Genomic DNA, 19288 nt, shown 5'->3' on the forward strand with positions numbered 1-19288 from the left:
CCTCTGAAGTGTGGCTGTGTATGTAGTGCTCTTCACTTACTTCAAGCCACCCGATCGCGGCTGTCTCCAGGCATTTCTCTTCTGGGACCAGGGCAGCAATAAATTCAGAGGACACGAGGTTCTTAACCAGAACTTGAACTTTACTTGGGGAAGAGGAATATGTACAGTATTTACAGGCAGATATAGTGGATAAGGCCCGACAGGTTATCATCTCTTTCACAGGCGCTGGTAACTCCTTCAGCCCTGGTTCCCTCTTTGAGTGAAGCATCTCTGTGACTCTATCTCTAGCCCAAGAGAGAGTCTTCTGTAACACTGACAGTGATCTGGATCCAATCTCTCCCTCACGTCTTAGCCTGGAGTGCTATTTATCTTCCTCTGCTTCCTACAGACTAGAAGTGCCCCGGGTCCTCACTACCTTTGAGAGTTTCTCCGTCTGGCTAACAGGACTCGTGCTCTCGCATAGGGAGACTTGCACACTGGTGAACCCACTGTCTGAGGGTATGGAGCTCCCATCTACCCTAGCAGCCAATATACTCAGGCTGCCTGTAGGATTCTCTGTCCTATCTCTTACTGAGTGACTCCTCCTGCTTTCTGGAAACTTAAGCAGGAATTTTCCTAAAGTGCCCACCCTCGGTGAGCTGTCATCACACAGCATTAACTCATCACTGTCTGTAACCCTGCTAGCAGACTCAACCTGATATCAACAAGTGCTAAGCATCTCTGGGAACTGCTTCAAGATTGTTGGAAGACCATTTCCGGTGACTACCTCTTGAAGCTCATCAAGAGAATGCCAAGAGTGTGCAAAGCAGTCATCAAAGCAAAAGGTGGCTACTTTGAAGAACCTAGAATATAAGACATATTTTCAGTTGTTTCACACTTTTTTGTTAAGTATATAATTCCACATGTGGTAATTCATAGTTTTGATGCCTTCAGTGTGAATGTACAATTTTCATAGTCATGAAAATGCAGAAAAACCTTTAAATGAGAAGGTGTGTCCAAACTTTTGGTCTGTACTGTAATTTTTTTTTCAGCAATATTAGTGGCTTGCTTCTGTATAAATGCAAAAAAGTGTGATTTCATTACAGCAGCACTATAACCACAACAATCAAGAAAGCAGCAGCCATCTATGTGTCCACACCCATGGCCCTGCCTCATGATCTGCTATCGTTTCTTTCTCCTTCTAAGTTAAAGCTGTTGTGTTCTCTCTTCTGTACTATCAGTCTCTCTGTACAGTATCTTCTATATTTATGGATCTATTTCTGACCTGTGATATACTCTCGCTATGCATATTCACTATAAAAAGGACTGCTGCATTCCCTGCCTCTGCTTTTATACAGGCTATGACAGTGTCTCCAGATTGGCTGTACTATGTGAAGTGATAGCAGCGAGGCATTATGGGGAAGCCCGTGGAGCACAGCCTAGGCTTGTGTCAATCTGCTCTGGAAAATGCAATTCTCTACAATGTGTAAAATGGTGGCAAGCATTTTAGGTGGTTTGTGTAAAACGAATAGCGTATTGTTTGCTTTTGCTGTTTTATACCAAAAACATTTGTCACAAATTAGATTTGCTTATCTGTAGTTGCTGGTGATTGTTGTGTTAGATCTATGTGTGTTCTCCAGATCTAGATGTAAAGTATCAACCACCAAAGTGAAGGGGAGTAATCCCACCCGGATCCTCACCCTCCTCCGCTCTGTGATAAGCGGCTGCGCTCATGTGCATGGATCACATGATTAATTACATTGGCTCTCGCCGTTATGATGAAAATCTGTATCACACCATTGTCGTATTGATAGAGAACCAATTATTTATCGGTTTCATAGATTTTATATCTGTCTATAGTTTTATTCATTGACGTCAGTCTCCTCCCCCGAGGAGTTCTCGATACCACATGTCAGACGCACAGAGATTATGATTGTCAGATTTACAGTAGATTCCAGATGGAATAACCTGAGTTGAGTGAATGTCCTCTATTCAGGATAGCGCTTCCTTATAAGACGTGATACTTTATTGCAGGCTGCATTGTTTTACGTTGGGTTTGTGCACCCTCATCCACAACATCATATCTTCTTTTGTGATAACATTCCTCGCCTTTATCCATGTATCCAAATCCTCCCATCTGGCGCGCTCTCCATCCAATTTTTTCTGTACTTTCTCCAGACCTCTATCATGGGCAAATTGTAATAAGATTTTCTTCCTCTCCATCTTCTCCTTGCCGGGGTTTCTTGTCTCCTCCATCCGGAAATCCACATCTCTCATGATCTCGTACAGACACTTCAGGATCCCCTCATGTTTCCCCCGGGTTTTCTCATTATCTTCCACTGTGTAGTTCTCCACGGGGAATATGTTGTCCACCCCCATCCTCCTGAACTTCTCCTGAATGTCTGGAAGATGCTCGCTCAGCTTACGGGTGATGACCACGGTGGGGAAGAGACCTAGGAGATAATTGTGCAAAGGATTAATATGATAGATGGAATGCGGACTATTACTTATTCTGCAGATATCTATAATTCTGTCTCGGTTCCTCCTTTCACCGCAGATCCAGGCATCAGCTCGATATAGCCAAACATTTTCCAGCCATTGAGCCATGAGTAGACAATCTACAGAGCTTGTCTCTGTGTCCTCGCTTTCCTCTCTGATAGGAACATGTCAGGCTAAGAGGTGAACTATTGGATGGAAATGATCCAATAAACCAAATATGGAGGGGAATGTACAAGTCACTTTGTTAGGAACACACAAAGGCCATAGGACTGAGAACATCTTTATTCCCCAAAGAGTCTAGTCATTGAGATTAGCAATCTAGAATCTGACCGCTAACCACAGGGCATTTATAGTATTGTAGTATTGTATTCGAATTCCTGATGACATATTGAATTGATGTTGGAGAATCAACAGAGTAATGAAGAAGAGAAGACATAGTAATGTAGAAGGCAGAGGAAAGGTCTAGGAGGAGGAGCACAGAGTAATGTAGAAGGCAGAGGACAGGTCTAGGAGGAGGAGCACAGAGTAATGTAGAAGGCAGAGGAAAGGTCTAGGAGGAGGAGCACAGAGTAATGTAGAAGGCAGAGGACAGGCGTAGGAGGAGGAGCACAGAGTAATGTAGAAGGCAGAGGACAGGTCTAGGAGGAGGAGCACAGAGTAATGTAGAAGGCAGAGGACAGGTCTAGGAGGAGGAGCACAGAGTAATGTAGAAGGCAGAGGACAGGTCTAGGAGGAGGAGCACAGAGTAATGTAGAAGGCAGAGGACAGGTCTAGGAGGGAGAGCACAGAGTAATGTAGAAGGCAGAGGACAGGTCTAGGAGGAGGAGTACAGAGTAATGTAGAAGGCAGAGGACAGGTCTAGGAGGAGGAGCACAGAGTAATGTAGAAGGCAGAGTACAGGTCTAGGAGGAGGAGCACAGAGTAATGTAGAAGGCAGAGGACAGGTCTAAGAGAAGGAGCACAGGGTAATGTAGAAGGCAGAGGACAGGTCTAGGAGGAGAAAGAGCACAGAGTAATGTAGAAGGCAGAGGACAGGTCTAGGAGGAGGAGCACAGAGTAATGTAGAAGACAGAGGACAGGTCTAGGAGGAGGAGCACAGAGTAATATAGAAGGCAGAGGACAGGTCTAGGAGGAGGAGCACAGAATAATGTAGAAGGCAGAGGACAGGTCTATGAGAAGGAGCACAGAGTAATGTAGAAGGCAGAGGACGGGTCTAGGAGGAGGAGGAGCACAGAGTAATGTAGAAGGCAGAGGATGGGTCTATGAGAAGGAGCACAGAATAATGTAGATGGCAGAGAACAGGTCTAGGAGGAGGAGCACAGAGTAATGTAGAAGGCAGAGGACAGGTCTAGGATGAGGAGCACAGAGTAATGTGGAAGGCAGAGGACAGGTCTAGGAGGAGGAGAACAGAGTAATGTAGAAGGCAGAGGACGGGTCTAGGAGGAGGAGCACAGAGTAATGTAGAAGGGAGAGGACAGGTCTAGGAGGAGAAGAAACAGAGTAATGTGGAAGGCAGAGGACGGGTCTAGGAGAAGGAGCACAGAGTAATGTAGAAGGCAGAGGAAAGGTCTAGGAGGAGGAGCACAGAGTAATGTGGAAGGCAGAGGACAGGTCTAGGAGGTGGAGCACAGAGTAATGTAGAAGGCAGAGGACGGGTCTAGGAGGAGGAGCACAGAGTAATGTAGAAGGCAGAGGACAGGTCTAGGAGGAGGAGCACAGAGTAATGTAGAAGGCAGAGGACAGGTCTAGGAGGAGGAGCACAGAGTAATGTAGAAGGCAGAGGACAGGTCTAGGAGGGAGAGCACAGAGTAATGTAGAAGGCAGAGGACAGGTCTAGGAGGAGGAGTACAGAGTAATGTAGAAGGCAGAGGACAGGTCTAGGAGGAGGAGCACAGAGTAATGTAGAAGGCAGAGTACAGGTCTAGGAGGAGGAGCACAGAGTAATGTAGAAGGCAGAGGACAGGTCTAAGAGAAGGAGCACAGGGTAATGTAGAAGGCAGAGGACAGGTCTAGGAGGAGAAAGAGCACAGAGTAATGTAGAAGGCAGAGGACAGGTCTAGGAGGAGGAGCACAGAGTAATGTAGAAGACAGAGGACAGGTCTAGGAGGAGGAGCACAGAGTAATATAGAAGGCAGAGGACAGGTCCTAGGAGGAGGAGCACAGAGTAATGTGGAAGGCAGAGGATGGGTCTATGAGAAGGAGCACAGAGTAATGTAGAAGGCAGAGGACAGGTCTAGGAGGAGGAGCACAGAGTAATGTAGAAGGCAGAGGACAGGTCTAGGAGGAGGAGGAGCACTGAGTAACGTAGAAGGCAGCGGACAGGTCTAGGAGGAGGAGCACAGAGTAAAGTAGAAGGCAGAGGAAAGGTCTAGGAGGAGAAGCACAGAGTAATGTGGAAGGCAGAGTATGGGTCTAGGAGGAGGAGCACAGAGTAATGTAGAAGGCAGAGGAAAGGTCTAGGAGGAGGAGCAGAGAGTAATGTAGAAGGCAGAGGACAGGTCTAGGAGGAGGAGCACAGAGTAATGTAGAAGGCAGAGGACAGGTCTAGGAGGAGGAGGAGCACTGAGTAACGAAGAAGGCAGCGGACAGGTCTAGGAGGAGGAGCACAGAGTAATGTAGAAGGCAGAGGAAAGGTCTAGGAGGAGGAGCACAGAGTAATGTGGTAGACAGAGGATGGGTCTAGGAGGAGGAGCAGAGAGTAATGTAGAAGGAAGAGGACAGGTCTAGTAGGAGGAGCACAGAGTAATGTAGAAGGCAGAGGACAGGTCTAGGAGGAGGAGCACAGAGTAATGTAGAAGGCAGAGGACAGGTCTAGGAGGAGGAGCACATAGTAATGTAGAAGGCTGAGGAAAGGTCTAGGAGGAGGAGCACAGAGTAATGTAGAAGGCTGAGGAAAGGTCTAGAAGGAGGAGCACAGAATAATGTAGAAGGCAGAAGACAGGTCTAGGAGGAGGAGCACAGAGTAATGTAAAAGGCTGAGGAAAGGTCTAGCAGGAGGAGCACGGAGTAATGTAGAAGACAGAGGACATGTCTAGGAGGAGGAGCACAGAGTAATGTAGAAGGCAGAGGACATGTCTAGGAGGAGGAGCACAGAGTAATGTAGAAGGCTGAGAACAGGTCTAGGAGGAGGAGCACAGAGTAATGTAGAAGGCAGAGGACATGTCTAGGAGGGGGAGCACAGAGTAATGTAGAAGGCAGAGGACATGTCTAGGAGGAGGAACACAGAGTAAGGTAGAAGGCAGAGGAAAGGTCTAGGAGGAAGAGCACAGAGTAATGTAGAAGGCTGAGGACAGGTCTAGGAGGAGGAGCAAAGAGTAATGTAGAAGGCAGAGGACAGGTCTAGGAGGAAGAGCACAGAGTAATGTAGAAGGCAGAGGACAGGTCTAGGAGGAGGAGCACAGAGTAATGTAGAAGGCAGAGGACAGGTCTAGGAGGAAGAGCACAGAGTAATGTAGAAGGCAGAGGAAAGGTCTAGGAGGAGGAGCACAGAGTAATGTAGAAGGCAGAAGATGGGTCTAGGAGGAGGAGCACAGAGTAATGCACAAGGCAGAGGATGGGTCTAGGAGGAGGAGCAGAGAGTAATGTAGAAGGCTGAGGACAGGCCTAGGGGGAGGAGCACAGAGTAATGTAGAAGGCAGAGGAAAGGTCTAACAGGAGGAGCACAGAGTAATGTAGAAGGCAGAGGAAAAGTCTAAGAGTAGGAGCATAGAGTAATGTAGAAGGCAGACGACAGGTCTAGGAGGAAGAGCACAGAGTAATGTAGAAGGCAGAGGAAAGGTCTAAGAGGAGGAGCATAGAGTAATGTAGAAGGCAGAGGACAGGTCTAGGAGGAAGAGCACAGAGTAATGTAGAAGGTAAAGAACAGGTCTAGGAGGAGGAGCACAGAGTAATGTAGGAGGAAGAGGACAGGTCTAGGAGGAAGAGCACAGAGTAATGTAGAAGGCAGAGGAAAGGTCTAAGAGGAGGAGCAGAGAATAATGTAGAAGGCAGAGGACAGGTCTAGGAGGAGGAGCACAGAGTAATGTAGAAGGCAGAGGACAGGTCTAGTAGGAAGAGCACAGAGCAATGTAGAAGGCAGAGGAAAGGTCTAGGAGGAGGAGCACAGAGTAATGTGGAAGGCAGAGGACGGGTCTAGGAGGAGGAGCAGAGAGTAATGTAGAAGGCAGAGGACAGGTCTAGGAGGAGGAGCACAGAGTAATGTAGAAGGCAGAGGACAGGTCTAGGAGGAGGAGCACAGAGTAATGTAGAAGGCAGAGGACAGGTCTAGGAGGAGGAGCACATAGTAATGTAGAAGGCTGAGGAAAGGTCTAGGAGGAGGAGCACAGAGTAATGTAGAAGGCTGAGGAAAGGTCTAGAAGGAGAAGCACAGAATAATGTAGAAGGCAGAAGACAGGTCTGGGAGGAGGAGCACAGAGTAATGTAAAAGGCTGAGGACAGGTCTAGGAGGAGGAGCACAGAGTAATGTACAAGGCAGAGGACATGTCTAGTAGGAGGAGCACAGAGTAATGTAGAAGGCAGAGGACATGTCTAGGAGGAGGAGCACAGAGTAAGGTAGAAGGCAGAGGAAAGGTCTAGGAGGAAGAGCACAGAGTAATGTAGAAGGCTGAGGACAGGTCTAGGAGGAGGAACACAGAGTAAGGTAGAAGGCAGAGGAAAGGTCTAGGAGGAAGAGCACAGAGTAATGTAGAAGGCTGAGGACAGGTCTAGCAGGAGGAGCACAGAGTAATGTAGAAGGAAGAGGACAGGTCTAGGAGGAAGAGCACAGAGTAATGTAGAAGGCAGAGGACAGGTCTTGGAGGAGGAGCACAGAGTAATGTAGAAGGCAGAGGACAGGTCTAGGAGGAGGAGCACAGAGTAATGTAGAAGGCAGAGGACAGGTCTAGGAGGAGGAGCACAGAGTAATGTAGAAGGCAGAAGATGGGTCTAGGAGGAGGAGCACAGAGTAATGCACAAGGCAGAGGACGGGTCTAGGAGGAGGAGCACAGAGTAATGTAGAAGGCAGAGGAAAGGTCTAAGAGTAGGAGCATAGAGTAATGTAGAAGGCAGAGGACAGGTCTAGGAGGAAGAGCACAGAGTTATGTAGAAGGCAGAGGAAAGGTCTAAGTGGAGGAGCATAGAGTAATGTGGAAGGCAGAGGACAGGTCTAGGAGGAGGAGCACAGAGTAATGTAGAAAGCAGAGAACAGGTCTAGGAGGAGGAGCACAGAGTAATGTAGTAGGCAGAGGACAGGTCTAGGAGGAGGAGCACAGAGTAATGTAGAAAGCAGAGAACAGGTCTAGGAGGAGGAGCACAGAGTAATGTAGTAGGCAGAGGACAGGTCTAGGAGGAGGAGCATAGAGTAATGTAGAAGGCAGAGGACAGGTCTAGGAGGAGGAGCAAAGAGCAATGTAGAAGACAGGATGGGTCTAGGAGGAGGAGCACAGAGTAATGTGGAAGGCAGAGGATGGGTCTAGGAGGAGGAGCACAGAGTAATGTAGGAGGCAGAGGACAGGTCTAAGAGAAGGAGCACAGAGTAATGTAGGAGGCAGAGGACAGGTCTAGGAGGAGGAATACTAATGTAGAAGGTAGAGGACAGGTCCAGGAGGAGGAGCAGAGTAATGTAGAAGGCAGAGGACAGGTCTAAGAGAAGGAGCACAGGGTAATGTAGAGGGCAGAGGACAGGTCTAAGAGAAGGAGCACAGAGTAATGTCGAAGGCAGAGGACAGGTCTAGGAGGAGGAGCACAGAGTAATTTAGAAGGCAGAGGACAGGTCTAAGAGGAGGAGCACAGAGTAATGTAGAAGGCAGAGGACAGGTCTAGAAGGAGGAGCACAGAGTAATGTAGAAGGCAGAGGACAGGTCTAGGAGGAGGAATACTAATGTAGAAGGTAGAGGACAGGTCCAGGAGGAGGAGCAGAGTAATGTAGAAGGCAGAGGACAGGTCTAAGAGAAGGAGCACAGGGTAATGTAGAGGGCAGAGGACAGGTCTAAGAGAAGGAGCACAGAGTAATGTCGAAGGCAGAGGACAGGTCTAGGAGGAGGAGCACAGAGTAATGTAGAAGGCAGAGGACAGGTCTAAGAGGAGGAGCACAGAGTAATGTAGAAGGCAGAGGACAGGTCTAGGAGGAGGAGCACAGAGTAATGTAGGGGGCAGAGGACGGGTCTAGGAGGAGGAGCTCAGAGTATTGGAGGGGGCAGAGGACGGGTCAAGGAGGAGGAGCACAGAGTAATGTAGTAGGCAGAGGACAGGTCTAGGAGGAGGAGCAAAGAGCAATGTAGAAGACAGGATGGGTCTAGGAGGAGGAGCACAGAGTAATGTAAAAGGCAGAGGACAGGTCTAGGAGGAGGAGCACATAGTAATGTAGAAGGCAGAGAACAGGTCTAGGAGAAGGAGCACAGGGTAATGTAGTAGGCAGAGGACAGGTCTAGGAGGAGGAGCACAGAGTAATGTAGAAGGCAGAGGACAGATCTAGGAGAAGGAGCACAGAGTAATGTAGAAGGCAGAGGGCAGGTCTAGGAGGAGGAGCACAGAGTAATCTATAAGGAAGAGGACAGGTCTAGGAGGAGGAGCACAGAGTAATGTAGAAGGCAGAGGACAGGTCTAGGAGGAGGAGCACAGAGTAATGTAGAAGGCAGAGGACAGGTCTAGGAGGAGGAGCACAGAGTAATGTAGAAGGCAGAGGACAGGTCTAGAAGGAGGTGCACAGAGTAATGTAGAAGGCAGAGGACAGGTCTAGGAGGAGGAGCACAGAGTAATGTAGAAGGCAGAGAACGGGTCTAGGAGGAGGAGCACAGAGCAATGTAGAAGGCAGAGGACAGGTCTAGGAGGAGGTGCACAGAGTAATGTAGAAGGCAGAGGACAGGTCTAGGAGGAGGAGCACAGAGTAATGTAGAAGGCAGAGGACAGGTCTAGGAGGAAGAGCACAGAGTAATGTAGAAGGCAGAGGACAGGTCTAGGAAGTGGAGCACAGAGCAATGTAGAAGACAGAAGACAGGTCTAGGAGGAGGAGCACAGAGTAATGTAGAAGGCAGAGGACAGGTCTAAGAGAAGGAGCACAGAGTAATGTCGAAGGCAGAGGACAGGTCTAGGAGGAGGAGCACAGAGTAATGTAGAAGGCAGAGGACGGGTCTAGGAGGAGGAGCACAGAGTAATGTAGAAGGCAGAGTACAGGTCTAGGAGGAGGAGCACAGAGTAATGTAGAAGGCAGAGGACAGGTCTAAGAGAAGGAGCACAGGGTAATGTAGAAGGCAGAGGACAGATCTAAGAGAAGGAGCACAGAGTAATGTAGAAGGCAGAGGACGGGTCTAGGAGGAGGAGCACAGAGTAATGTAAAAGGCAGAGGACAGGTCTAGGAGGAGGAGAACATAGTAATGTAGAAGGCAGAGAACAGGTCTAGGAGAAGGAGCACAGGGTAATGTAGTAGGCAGAGGACAGGTCTAGGAGGAGGAGCACAGAGTAATGTAGAAGGCAGAGGACAGATCTAGGAGGAGGAGCACAGAGTAATGTAGAAGGCAGAGGGCAGGTCTAGGAGGAGGAGCACAGAGTAATGTATAAGGCAGAGGACAGGTCTAGTAGGAGGAGCACAGAGGAATGTAGAAGGCAGAGGACAGGTCTAGGAGGAGGAGCACAGAGTAATGTAGAAGGCAGAGGACAGTTCTAGGAGGAGGAGCACAGAGTAATGTAGAAGGCAGAGGACAGGTCTAGGAGGAGGTGCACAGAGTAATGTAGAAGGCAGAGGACAGGTCTAGGAGGAGGAGCACAGAGTAATGTAGAAGGCAGAGAACGGGTCTAGGAGGAGGAGCACAGAGCAATGTAGAAGGCAGAGGACAGGTCTAGGAGGAGGTGCACAGAGTAATGTAGAAGGCAGAGGACAGGTCTAGGAGGAGGAGCACAGAGTAATGTAGAAGGCAGAGGACAGGTCTAGGAGGAAGAGCACAGAGTAATGTAGAAGGCAGAGGACAGGTCTAGGAGGTGGAGCACAGAGCAATGTAGAAGACAGAAGACAGGTCTAGAAGGAGGAGCACAGAGTAATGTAGAAGGCAGAGGACAGGTCTAAGAGAAGGAGCACAGAGTAATGTCGAAGGCAGAGGACAGGTCTAGGAGGAGGAGCACAGAGTAATGTAGAAGGCAGAGGACGGGTCTAGGAGGAGGAGCACAGAGTAATGTAGAAGGCAGAGTACAGGTCTAGGAGGAGGAGCACAGAGTAATGTAGAAGGCAGAGGACAGGTCTAAGAGAAGGAGCACAGGGTAATGTAGAAGGCAGAGGACAGATCTAAGAGAAGGAGCACAGAGTAATGTAGAAGGCAGAGGACGGGTCTAGGAGGAGGAGCACAGAGTAATGTAGAAGGCAGAGGACGGGTCTAGGAGGAGGAGCACAGAGTAATGTAGAAGGCAGAGGACAGGTCAAGGAGGAGGAGCACATAGTAATGTAGAAGGCAGAGTACAGGTCTAGGAGGAGGAGCACAGAGTAATGTAGAAGGCAGAGGACAGGTCTAAGAGAAGGAGCACAGGATAATGTAGAAGGCAGAGGACAGATCTAAGAGAAGGAGCACAGAGTAATGTAGAAGGCAGAGTACAGGTCTAGGAGGAGGAGCACAGAGTAATGTAGAAGGCAGAGGACAGGTTTAAGAGAAGGAGCACAGGGTGATGTAGAAGGCAGAGGACAGATCTAAGAGAAGGAGAACAGAGTAATGTAGAAGGCAGAGGACGGGTCTAGGAGGAGGAGCACAGACTAATGTAGAAGGCAGAGGACGGGTCAAGGAGGAGGAGCACAGAGTAATGTAGAAGGCAGAGGATGGGTCTAGGAGGAGGAGCACAGAGTAATGTAGAAGGCAGAGGACAGGTCTAGGAGGAGGAGCACATAGTAATGTAGAAGGCAGAGAACAGGTCTAGGAGAAGGAGCACAGGGTAATGTAGTAGGCAGAGGACAGGTCTAGGAGGAGGAGCACAGAGTAATGTAGAAGGCAGAGGACAGGTCTAGGAGGAGGAGCACAGAGTAATGTAGAAGGCAGAGAATGGGTCTAGGAGGAGGAGCACAGAGTAATGTATAAGGCAGAGGACAGGTCTAGGAGGAGGAGCACAGAGTAATGTAGAAGGCAGAGGACAGGTCTAGGAGGAGGAGCACAGAGTATTGTATAAGGCAGAGGACAGGTCTAGGAGGAGGAGCACAGAGTAATGTAGAAGGCAGAGGACAGGTCTAGGAGGAGGAGCACAGAGTAATGTAGAAGGCAGAGGACAGGTCTAGGAGGAGGAGCACAGAGTAATGTAGAAGGCAGAGGACAGGTCTAGGAGGAGGTGCACAGAGTAATGTAGAAGGCAGAGGACAGGTCTAGGAGGAGGAGCACAAAGTAATGTAGAAGGCAGAGGACAGGTCTAGGAGGAGGTGCACAGAGTAATGTAGAAGGCAGAGGACAGGTCTAGGAGGAGGAGCACAGAGTAATGTAGAAGGCAGAGGACAGGTCTAGGAGGAAGAGCACAGAGTAATGTAGAAGGCAGAGGACAGGTCTAGGAGGTGGAGCACAGAGCAATGTAGAAGACAGAAGACAGGTCTAGGAGGAGGAGCACAGAGTAATGTAGAAGGCAGAGGACAGGTCTAAGAGAAGGAGCACAGAGTAATGTCGAAGGCAGAGGACAGGTCTAGGAGGAGGAGCACAGAGTAATGTAGAAGGCAGAGGACGGGTCTAGGAGGAGGAGCACAGAGTAATGTAGAAGGCAGAGTACAGGTCTAGGAGGAGGAGAAGAGTAATGTAGAAGGCAGAGTACAGGTCTAGGAGGAGGAGCAGAGTAATGTAGAAGGCAGAGGACAGGTCTAGGAGGAGGAGCACAGAGTAATGTAGAAGGCAGAGTACAGGTCTAGGAGGAGGAGCACAGAGTAATGTAGAAGGCAGAGGAAAGGTCTAGGAGGAGGAGCACAGAGTAATGTAGAAGGCAGAAGACAGGTCTAGGAGGAGGAGCACAGAGTAATGTAGAAGGCAGAGGACAGGTCTAGGAGCAGGAGCACAGAGTAATGTAGAAGGCAGAGGACAGGTCTAGGAGGTGGAGCACAGAGCAATGTAGAAGGCAGAGGACAGGTCTAGGAGGAGGAGCACAGAGTAATGTAGAAGGCTGAGGACAGGTCTAGGAGGAGGAGCACAGAGTAATGTAGAGGGGGAGGACAGGTCTAGGAGGAGGAGCACAGAGTAATGTAGAAGGCAGAGGACAGGTCTAGGAGGTGGAGCACAGAGCAATGTAGAAGGCAGAGGACAGGTCTAGGAGGTGGAGCACAGAGTAATGTAGGAGGCAGAGGACAGGTCTAGGAGGAGGAGCACAGAGTAATGTAGAAGGCAGAGGACAGGTCTAGGAGGAGGAGCACATAGTAATGTAGGAGGCAGAGGACAGGTCTAGGAGGAGGAGCACAGAGTAATGTAGTAGGCAGTGGACAGGTCTAGGAGGAGGAGCACAGAGTAATGTAGAAAGCAGAGAACAGGTCTAGGAGGAGGAGCACAGAGTAATGTAGAAAGCAGAGAACCGGTCTAGGAGGAGGAGCACAGAGTAATGTAGTAGGCAGAGGACAGGTCTAGGAGGAGGAGCACAGAGTAATGTAGAAAGCAGAGAACAGGTCTAGGAGGAGGAGCACAGAGTAATGTAGTAGGCAGAGGACAGGTCTAGGAGGAGGAGCATAGAGTAATGTAGAAGGCAGAGGACAGGTCTAGGAGGAGGAGCAAAGAGCAATGTAGAAGACAGGATGGGTCTAGGAGGAGGAGCACAGAGTAATGTGGAAGGCAGAGGACAGGTCTAGGAGGAGGAGCACAGAGTAATGTAGGAGGCAGAGGACAGGTCTAGGAGGTGGAGCACAGAGCAATGTAGAAGGCAGAGGACAGGTCTAGGAGGTGGAGCACAGAGTAATGTAGGAGGCAGAGGACAGGTCTAGAAGGAGGAGCACAGAGTAATGTAGAAGGCAGAGGACAGGTCTAGGAGGAGGAGCACATAGTAATGTAGGAGGCAGAGGACAGGTCTAGGAGGAGGAGCACAGAGTAATGTAGTAGGCAGTGGACAGGTCTAGGAGGAGGAGCACAGAGTAATGTAGAAAGCAGAGAACAGGTCTAGGAGGAGGAGCACAGAGTAATGTAGAAAGCAGAGAACCGGTCTAGTAGGAGGAGCACAGAGTAATGTAGTAGGCAGAGGACAGGTCTAGGAGGAGGAGCACAGAGTAATGTAGAAAGCAGAGAACAGGTCTAGGAGGAGGAGCACAGAGTAATGTAGTAGGCAGAGGACAGGTCTAGGAGGAGGAGCATAGAGTAATGTAGAAGGCAGAGGACAGGTCTAGGAGGAGGAGCAAAGAGCAATGTAGAAGACAGGATGGGTCTAGGAGGAGGAGCACAGAGTAATGTAAAAGGCAGAGGACAGGTCTAGGAGGAGGAGCACATAGTAATGTAGAAGGCAGAGAACAGGTCTAGGAGAAGGAGCACAGGGTAATGTAGTAGGCAGAGGACAGGTCTAGGAGGAGGAGCACAGAGTAATGTAGAAGGCAGAGGACAGATCTAGGAGGAGGAGCACAGAGTAATGTATAAGGCAGAGGACAGGTCTAGGAGGAGGAGCACAGAGTAATGTAGAAGGCAGAGGACAGGTCTAGGAGGAGGAGCACAGAGCAATGTAGAAGGCAGAGGACAGGTCTAGGAGGAGGAGCACAGAGTAATGTAGAAGGCCGAGGACAGGTCTAGGAGGAGGTGCACAGAGTAATGTAGAAGGCAGAGGACAGGTCTAGGAGGAGGAGCACAGAGTAATGTAGAAGGCAGAGAACGGGTCTAGGAGGAGGAGCACAGAGCAATGTAGAAGGCAGAGGACAGGTCTAGGAGGAGGTGCACAGAGTAATGTAGAAGGCAGAGGACAGGTCTAGGAGGAGGAGCACAGAGTAATGTAGAAGGCAGAGGACAGGTCTAGGAGGAAGAGCACAGAGTAATGTAGAAGGCAGAGGACAGGTCTAGGAGGTGGAGCACAGAGCAATGTAGAAGACAGAAGACAGGTCTAGGAGGAGGAGCACAGAGTAATGTAGAAGGCAGAGGACAGGTCTAAGAGAAGGAGCACAGAGTAATGTCGAAGGCAGAGGACAGGTCTAGGAGGAGGAGCACAGAGTAATGTAGAAGGCAGAGGACGGGTCTAGGAGGAGGAGCACAGAGTAATGTAGAAGGCAGAGTACAGGTCTAGGAGGAGGAGCACAGAGTAATGTAGAAGGCAGAGGACAGGTCTAAGAGAAGGAGCACAGGGTAATGTAGAAGGCAGAGGACAGATCTAAGAGAAGGAGCACAGAGAAATGTAGTAGACAGAGGACGGGTCTAGGAGGAGGAGCACAGAGTAATGTAGAAGGCAGAGAACGGGTCTAGGAGGAGGAGCACAGAGCAATGTAGAAGGCAGAGGACAGGTCTAGGAGGAGGTGCCCAGAGTAATGTAGAAGGCAGAGGACAGGTCTAGGAGGAGGAGCACAGAGTAATGTAGAAGGCAGAGGACAGGTCTAGGAGGAAGAGCACAGAGTAATGTAGAAGGCAGAGGACAGGTCTAGGACGTGGAGCACAGAGCAATGTAGAAGACAGAAGACAGGTCTAGGAGGAGGTGCACAGAGTAATGTAGAAGGCAGAGGACAGGTCTAGGAGGAGGAGCACATAGTAATGTAGAAGGCAGAGGACAGGTCTAAGAGAAGGAGCACAGAGTAATGTCGAAGGCAGAGGACAGGTCTAGGAGGAGGAGCACAGAGTAATGTAGAAGGCAGAGGACGGGTCTAGGAGGAGGAGCACAGAGTAATGTAGAAGGCAGAGTACAGGTCTAGGAGGAGGAGCACAGAGTAATGTAGAAGGCAGAGGACAGGTCTAAGAGAAGGAGCACAGGGTAATGTAGAAGGCAGAGGACAGATCTAAGAGAAGGAGCACAGAGAAATGTAGAAGACAGAGGAAGGGTCTAGGAGGAGGAGCACAGAGTAATGTAGAAGGCAGAGGACGGGTCTAGGAGGAGGAGCACAGAGTAATGTAGAAGGCAGAGGACAGGTCTAGGAGGAGGAGCACATAGTAATGTAGAAGGCAGAGTACAGGTCTAGGAGGAAGAGCACAGAGTAATGTAGAAGGCAGAGGACAGGTCTAGGAGGAGGAGCACAGAGTAATGTAGAAGGCAGAGGACATGTCTAGGAGGAGGAACACAGAGTAAGGTAGAAGGCAGAGGAAAGGTCTAGGAGGAAGAGCACAGAGTAATGTAGAAGGCTGAGGACAGGTCTAGCAGGAGGAGCACAGAGTAATGTAGAAGGAAGAGGACAGGTCTAGGAGGAAGAGCACAGAGTAATGTAGAAGGCAGAGGACAGGTCTAGGAGGAGGAGCACAGAGTAATGTAGAAGGCAGAGGACAGGTCTAGGAGGAAGAGCACAGAGTAATGTAGAAGGCAGAGGAAAGGTCTAGGAGGAAGAGCACAGAGTAATGTAGAAGGCAGAGGACAGGTCTTGGAGGAGGAGCACAGAGTAATGTAGAAGGCAGAGGACAGGTCTAGGAGGAGGAGCACAGAGTAATGTAGAAGGCAGAGGACAGGTCTAGGAGGAGGAGCACAGAGTAATGTAGAAGGCAGAAGATGGGTCTAGGCGGAGGAGCACAGAGTAATGCACAAGACAGAGGACGGGTCTAGGAGGAGGAGCACAGAGTAATGTAGAAGGCAGAGGACAGGTCTAGGAGGAGGAGCACAGAGTAATGTAGAAGGCAGAGGACAGGTCTAAGAGGAGGAGCACAGAGTAATGTAGAAGGCAGAGGAAAGGTCTAAGAGTAGGAGCATAGAGTAATGTAGAAGGCAGAGGACAGGTCTAGGAGGAAGAGCACAGAGTTATGTAGAAGGCAGAGGAAAGGTCTAAGTGGAGGAGCATAGAGTAATGTGGAAGGCAGAGGACAGGTCTAGGAGGAGGAGCACAGAGTAATGTAGAAAGCAGAGAACAGGTCTAGGAGGAGGAGCACAGAGTAATGTAGTAGGCAGAGGACAGGTCTAGGAGGAGGAGCACAGAGTAATGTAGAAAGCAGAGAACAGGTCTAGGAGGAGGAGCACAGAGTAATGTAGTAGGCAGAGGACAGGTCTAGGAGGAGGAGCATAGAGTAATGTAGAAGGCAGAGGACAGGTCTAGGAGGAGGAGCAAAGAGCAATGTAGAAGACAGGATCGGTCTAGGAGGAGGAGCACAGAGTAATGTAGGAGGCAGAGGACAGGTCTAAGAGAAGGAGCACAGAGTAATGTAGGAGGCACAGGACAGGTCTAGAAGGAGGAGCACAGAGTAATGTAGAAGGCAGAGGACAGGTCTAGGAGGAGGAATACTAATGTAGAAGGTAGAGGACAGGTCCAGGAGGAGGAGCAGAGTAATGTAGAAGGCAGAGGACAGGTCTAAGAGAAGGAGCATAGGGTAATGTAGAGGGCAGAGGACAGGTCTAAGAGAAGGAGCACAGAGTAATGTCGAAGGCAGAGGACAGGTCTAGGAGGAGGAGCACAGAGTAATGTAGAAGGCAGAGGACAGGTCTAAGAGGAGGAGCACAGAGTAATGTAGAAGGCAGAGGACAGGTCTAGGAGGAGGAGCACAGAGTAATGTAGGGGGCAGAGGACGGGTCTAGGAGGAGGAGCTCAGAGTAATGGAGGGGGCAGAGGACGGGTCTAGGAGGAGGAGCACAGAGTAATGTAGTAGGCAGAGGACAGGTCTAGGAGGAGGAGCACAGAGTAATGTAGTAGGTAGAGGACAGGTCTAGGAGGAGGAGCACAGAGTAATGTAGAAAGCAGAGAACAGGTCTAGGAGGAGGAGCACAGAGTAATGTAGAAAGCAGAGAACAGGTCTAGGAGGAGGAGCACAGAGTAATGTAGTAGGCAGAGGACAGGTCTAGGAGGAGGAGCACAGAGTAATGTAGAAAGCAGAGAACAGGTCTAGGAGGAGGAGCACAGAGTAATGTAGTAGGCACAGGACAGGTCTAGGAGGAGGAGCACAGAGTAATGTAGAAAGCAGAGAACAGGTCTAGGAGGAGGAGCACAGAGTAATGTAGTAGGCAGAGGACAGGTCTAGGAGGAGGAGCACAGAGTAATGTAGAAAGCAGAGAACAGGTCTAGGAGGAGGAGCATAGAGTAATGTAGAAGGCAGAGGACAGGTCTAGGAGGAGGAGCAAAGAGCAATGTAGAAGGCAGGATGGGTCTAGGAGGAGGAGCACAGAGTAATGTAAAAGGCAGAGGACAGGTCTAGGAGGAGGAGCACAGAGTAATGTAGAAGGCAGAGAACAGGTCTAGGAGAAGGAGCACAGGGTAATGTAGTAGGCAGAGGACAGGTCTAGGAGGAGGAGCACAGAGTAATGTAGAAGGCAGAGGACAGATCTAGGAGAAGGAGCACAGAGTAATGTAGAAGGCAAAGGGCAGGTCTAGGAGGAGGAGCACAGAGTAATGTATAAGGCAGAGGACAGGTCTAGGAGGAGGAGCACAGAGTAATGTAGAAGGCAGAGGACAGGTCTAGGAGGAGGAGCACAGAGTAATGTAGAAGGCAGAGGACAGGTCTAGGAGGAGGAGCACAGAGTAATGTAGAAGGCAGAGGACAGGTCTAGGAGGAGGTGCACAGAGTAATGTAGAAGGCAGAGAACGGGTCTAGGAGGAGGAGCACAGAGCAATGTAGAAGGCAGAGGACAGGTCTAGGAGGAGGTGCACAGAGTAATGTAGAAGGCAGAGGACAGGTCTAGGAGGAGGAGCACAGAGTAATGTAGAAGGCAGAGGACAGGTCTAGGATGAAGAGCACAGAGTAATGTAGAAGGCAGAGGACAGGTCTAGGAGGTGGAGCACAGAGCAATGTAGAAGACAGAAGACAGGTCTAAGAGAAGGAGCACAGAGTAATGTCGAAGGCAGAGGACAGGTCTAGGAGGAGGAGCACAGAGTAATGTAGAAGGCAGAGGACGGGTCTAGGAGGAGGCGCACAGAGTAATGTAGAAGGCAGAGTACAGGTCTAGGAGGAGGAGCACAGAGTAATGTAGAAGGCAGAGGACAGGTCTAAGAGAAGTAGCACAGGGTAATGTAGAAGGCAGAGGACAGATCTAAGAGAAGGAGGACAGAGTAATGTAGAAGGCAGAGGACGGGTCTAGGAGGAGGAGCACAGAGTAATGTAAAAGGCAGAGGACGGGTCTAGGAGGAGGAGCACAGGGTAATGTAGTAGGCAGAGGATAGGTCTAGGAGGAGGAGCACAGAGTAATGTAGAAGGCAGAGGACAGATCTAGGAGGAGGAGCACTGAGTAATGTAGAAGGCAGAGGGCAGGTCTAGGAGGAGGAGCACAGAGTAATGTATAAGGCAGAGGACAGGTCTAGGAGGAGGAGCACAGAGTAATGTAGAAGGCAGAGGACAGGTCTAGGAGGAGGAGCACAGAGTAATGTAGAAGGCAGAGGACAGTTCTAGGAGGAGGAGCACAGAGTAATGTAGAAGGCAGAGGACAGGTCTAGGAGGAGGTGCACAGAGTAATGTAGAAGGCAGAGGACAGGTCTAGGAGGAGGAGCACAGAGTAATGTAGAAGGCAGAGAACGGGTCTAGGAGGAGGAGCACAGAGCAATGTAGAAGGCAGAGGACAGGTCTAGGAGGAGGTGCACAGAGTAATGTAGAAGGCAGAGGACAGGTCTAGGAGGAGGAGCACAGAGTAATGTAGAAGGCAGAGGACAGTTCTAGGAGGAGGAGCACAGAGTAATGTAGAAGGCAGAGGACAGGTCTAGGAGGAGGTGCACAGAGTAATGTAGAAGGCAGAGGACAGGTCTAGGAGGAGGAGCACAGAGTAATGTAGAAGGCAGAGAACGGGTCTAGGAGGAGGAGCACAGAGCAATGTAGAAGGCAGAGGACAG

At 49.8% G+C, this 19288-nt stretch overlaps 1 protein-coding gene across 1 annotated transcript in view; it reads right to left on the reverse strand.

Annotated features, from left to right (window-relative positions):
- Positions 1 to 226: 226 nt before the first annotated feature.
- The window catches only part of LOC141161271 (uncharacterized), a 50117-nt gene continuing 31055 nt past the window's right edge, over positions 227 to 19288 (reverse strand). The window contains exon 4 of the mRNA XM_073646067.1: positions 227 to 2432. Coding sequence (XP_073502168.1) covers positions 2005 to 2432 — 428 coding nt within the window. The 3' untranslated portion in view covers positions 227 to 2004. The remainder of the gene's footprint in view (positions 2433 to 19288) is intronic.

This window comes from Phyllobates terribilis, unplaced genomic scaffold (assembly GCF_046119375.1).
Source record: "Phyllobates terribilis strain yellow unplaced genomic scaffold, ASM4611937v1 Scaffold_9__5_contigs__length_417890890, whole genome shotgun sequence".
Classification (NCBI taxonomy): domain Eukaryota; kingdom Metazoa; phylum Chordata; class Amphibia; order Anura; family Dendrobatidae; genus Phyllobates; species Phyllobates terribilis.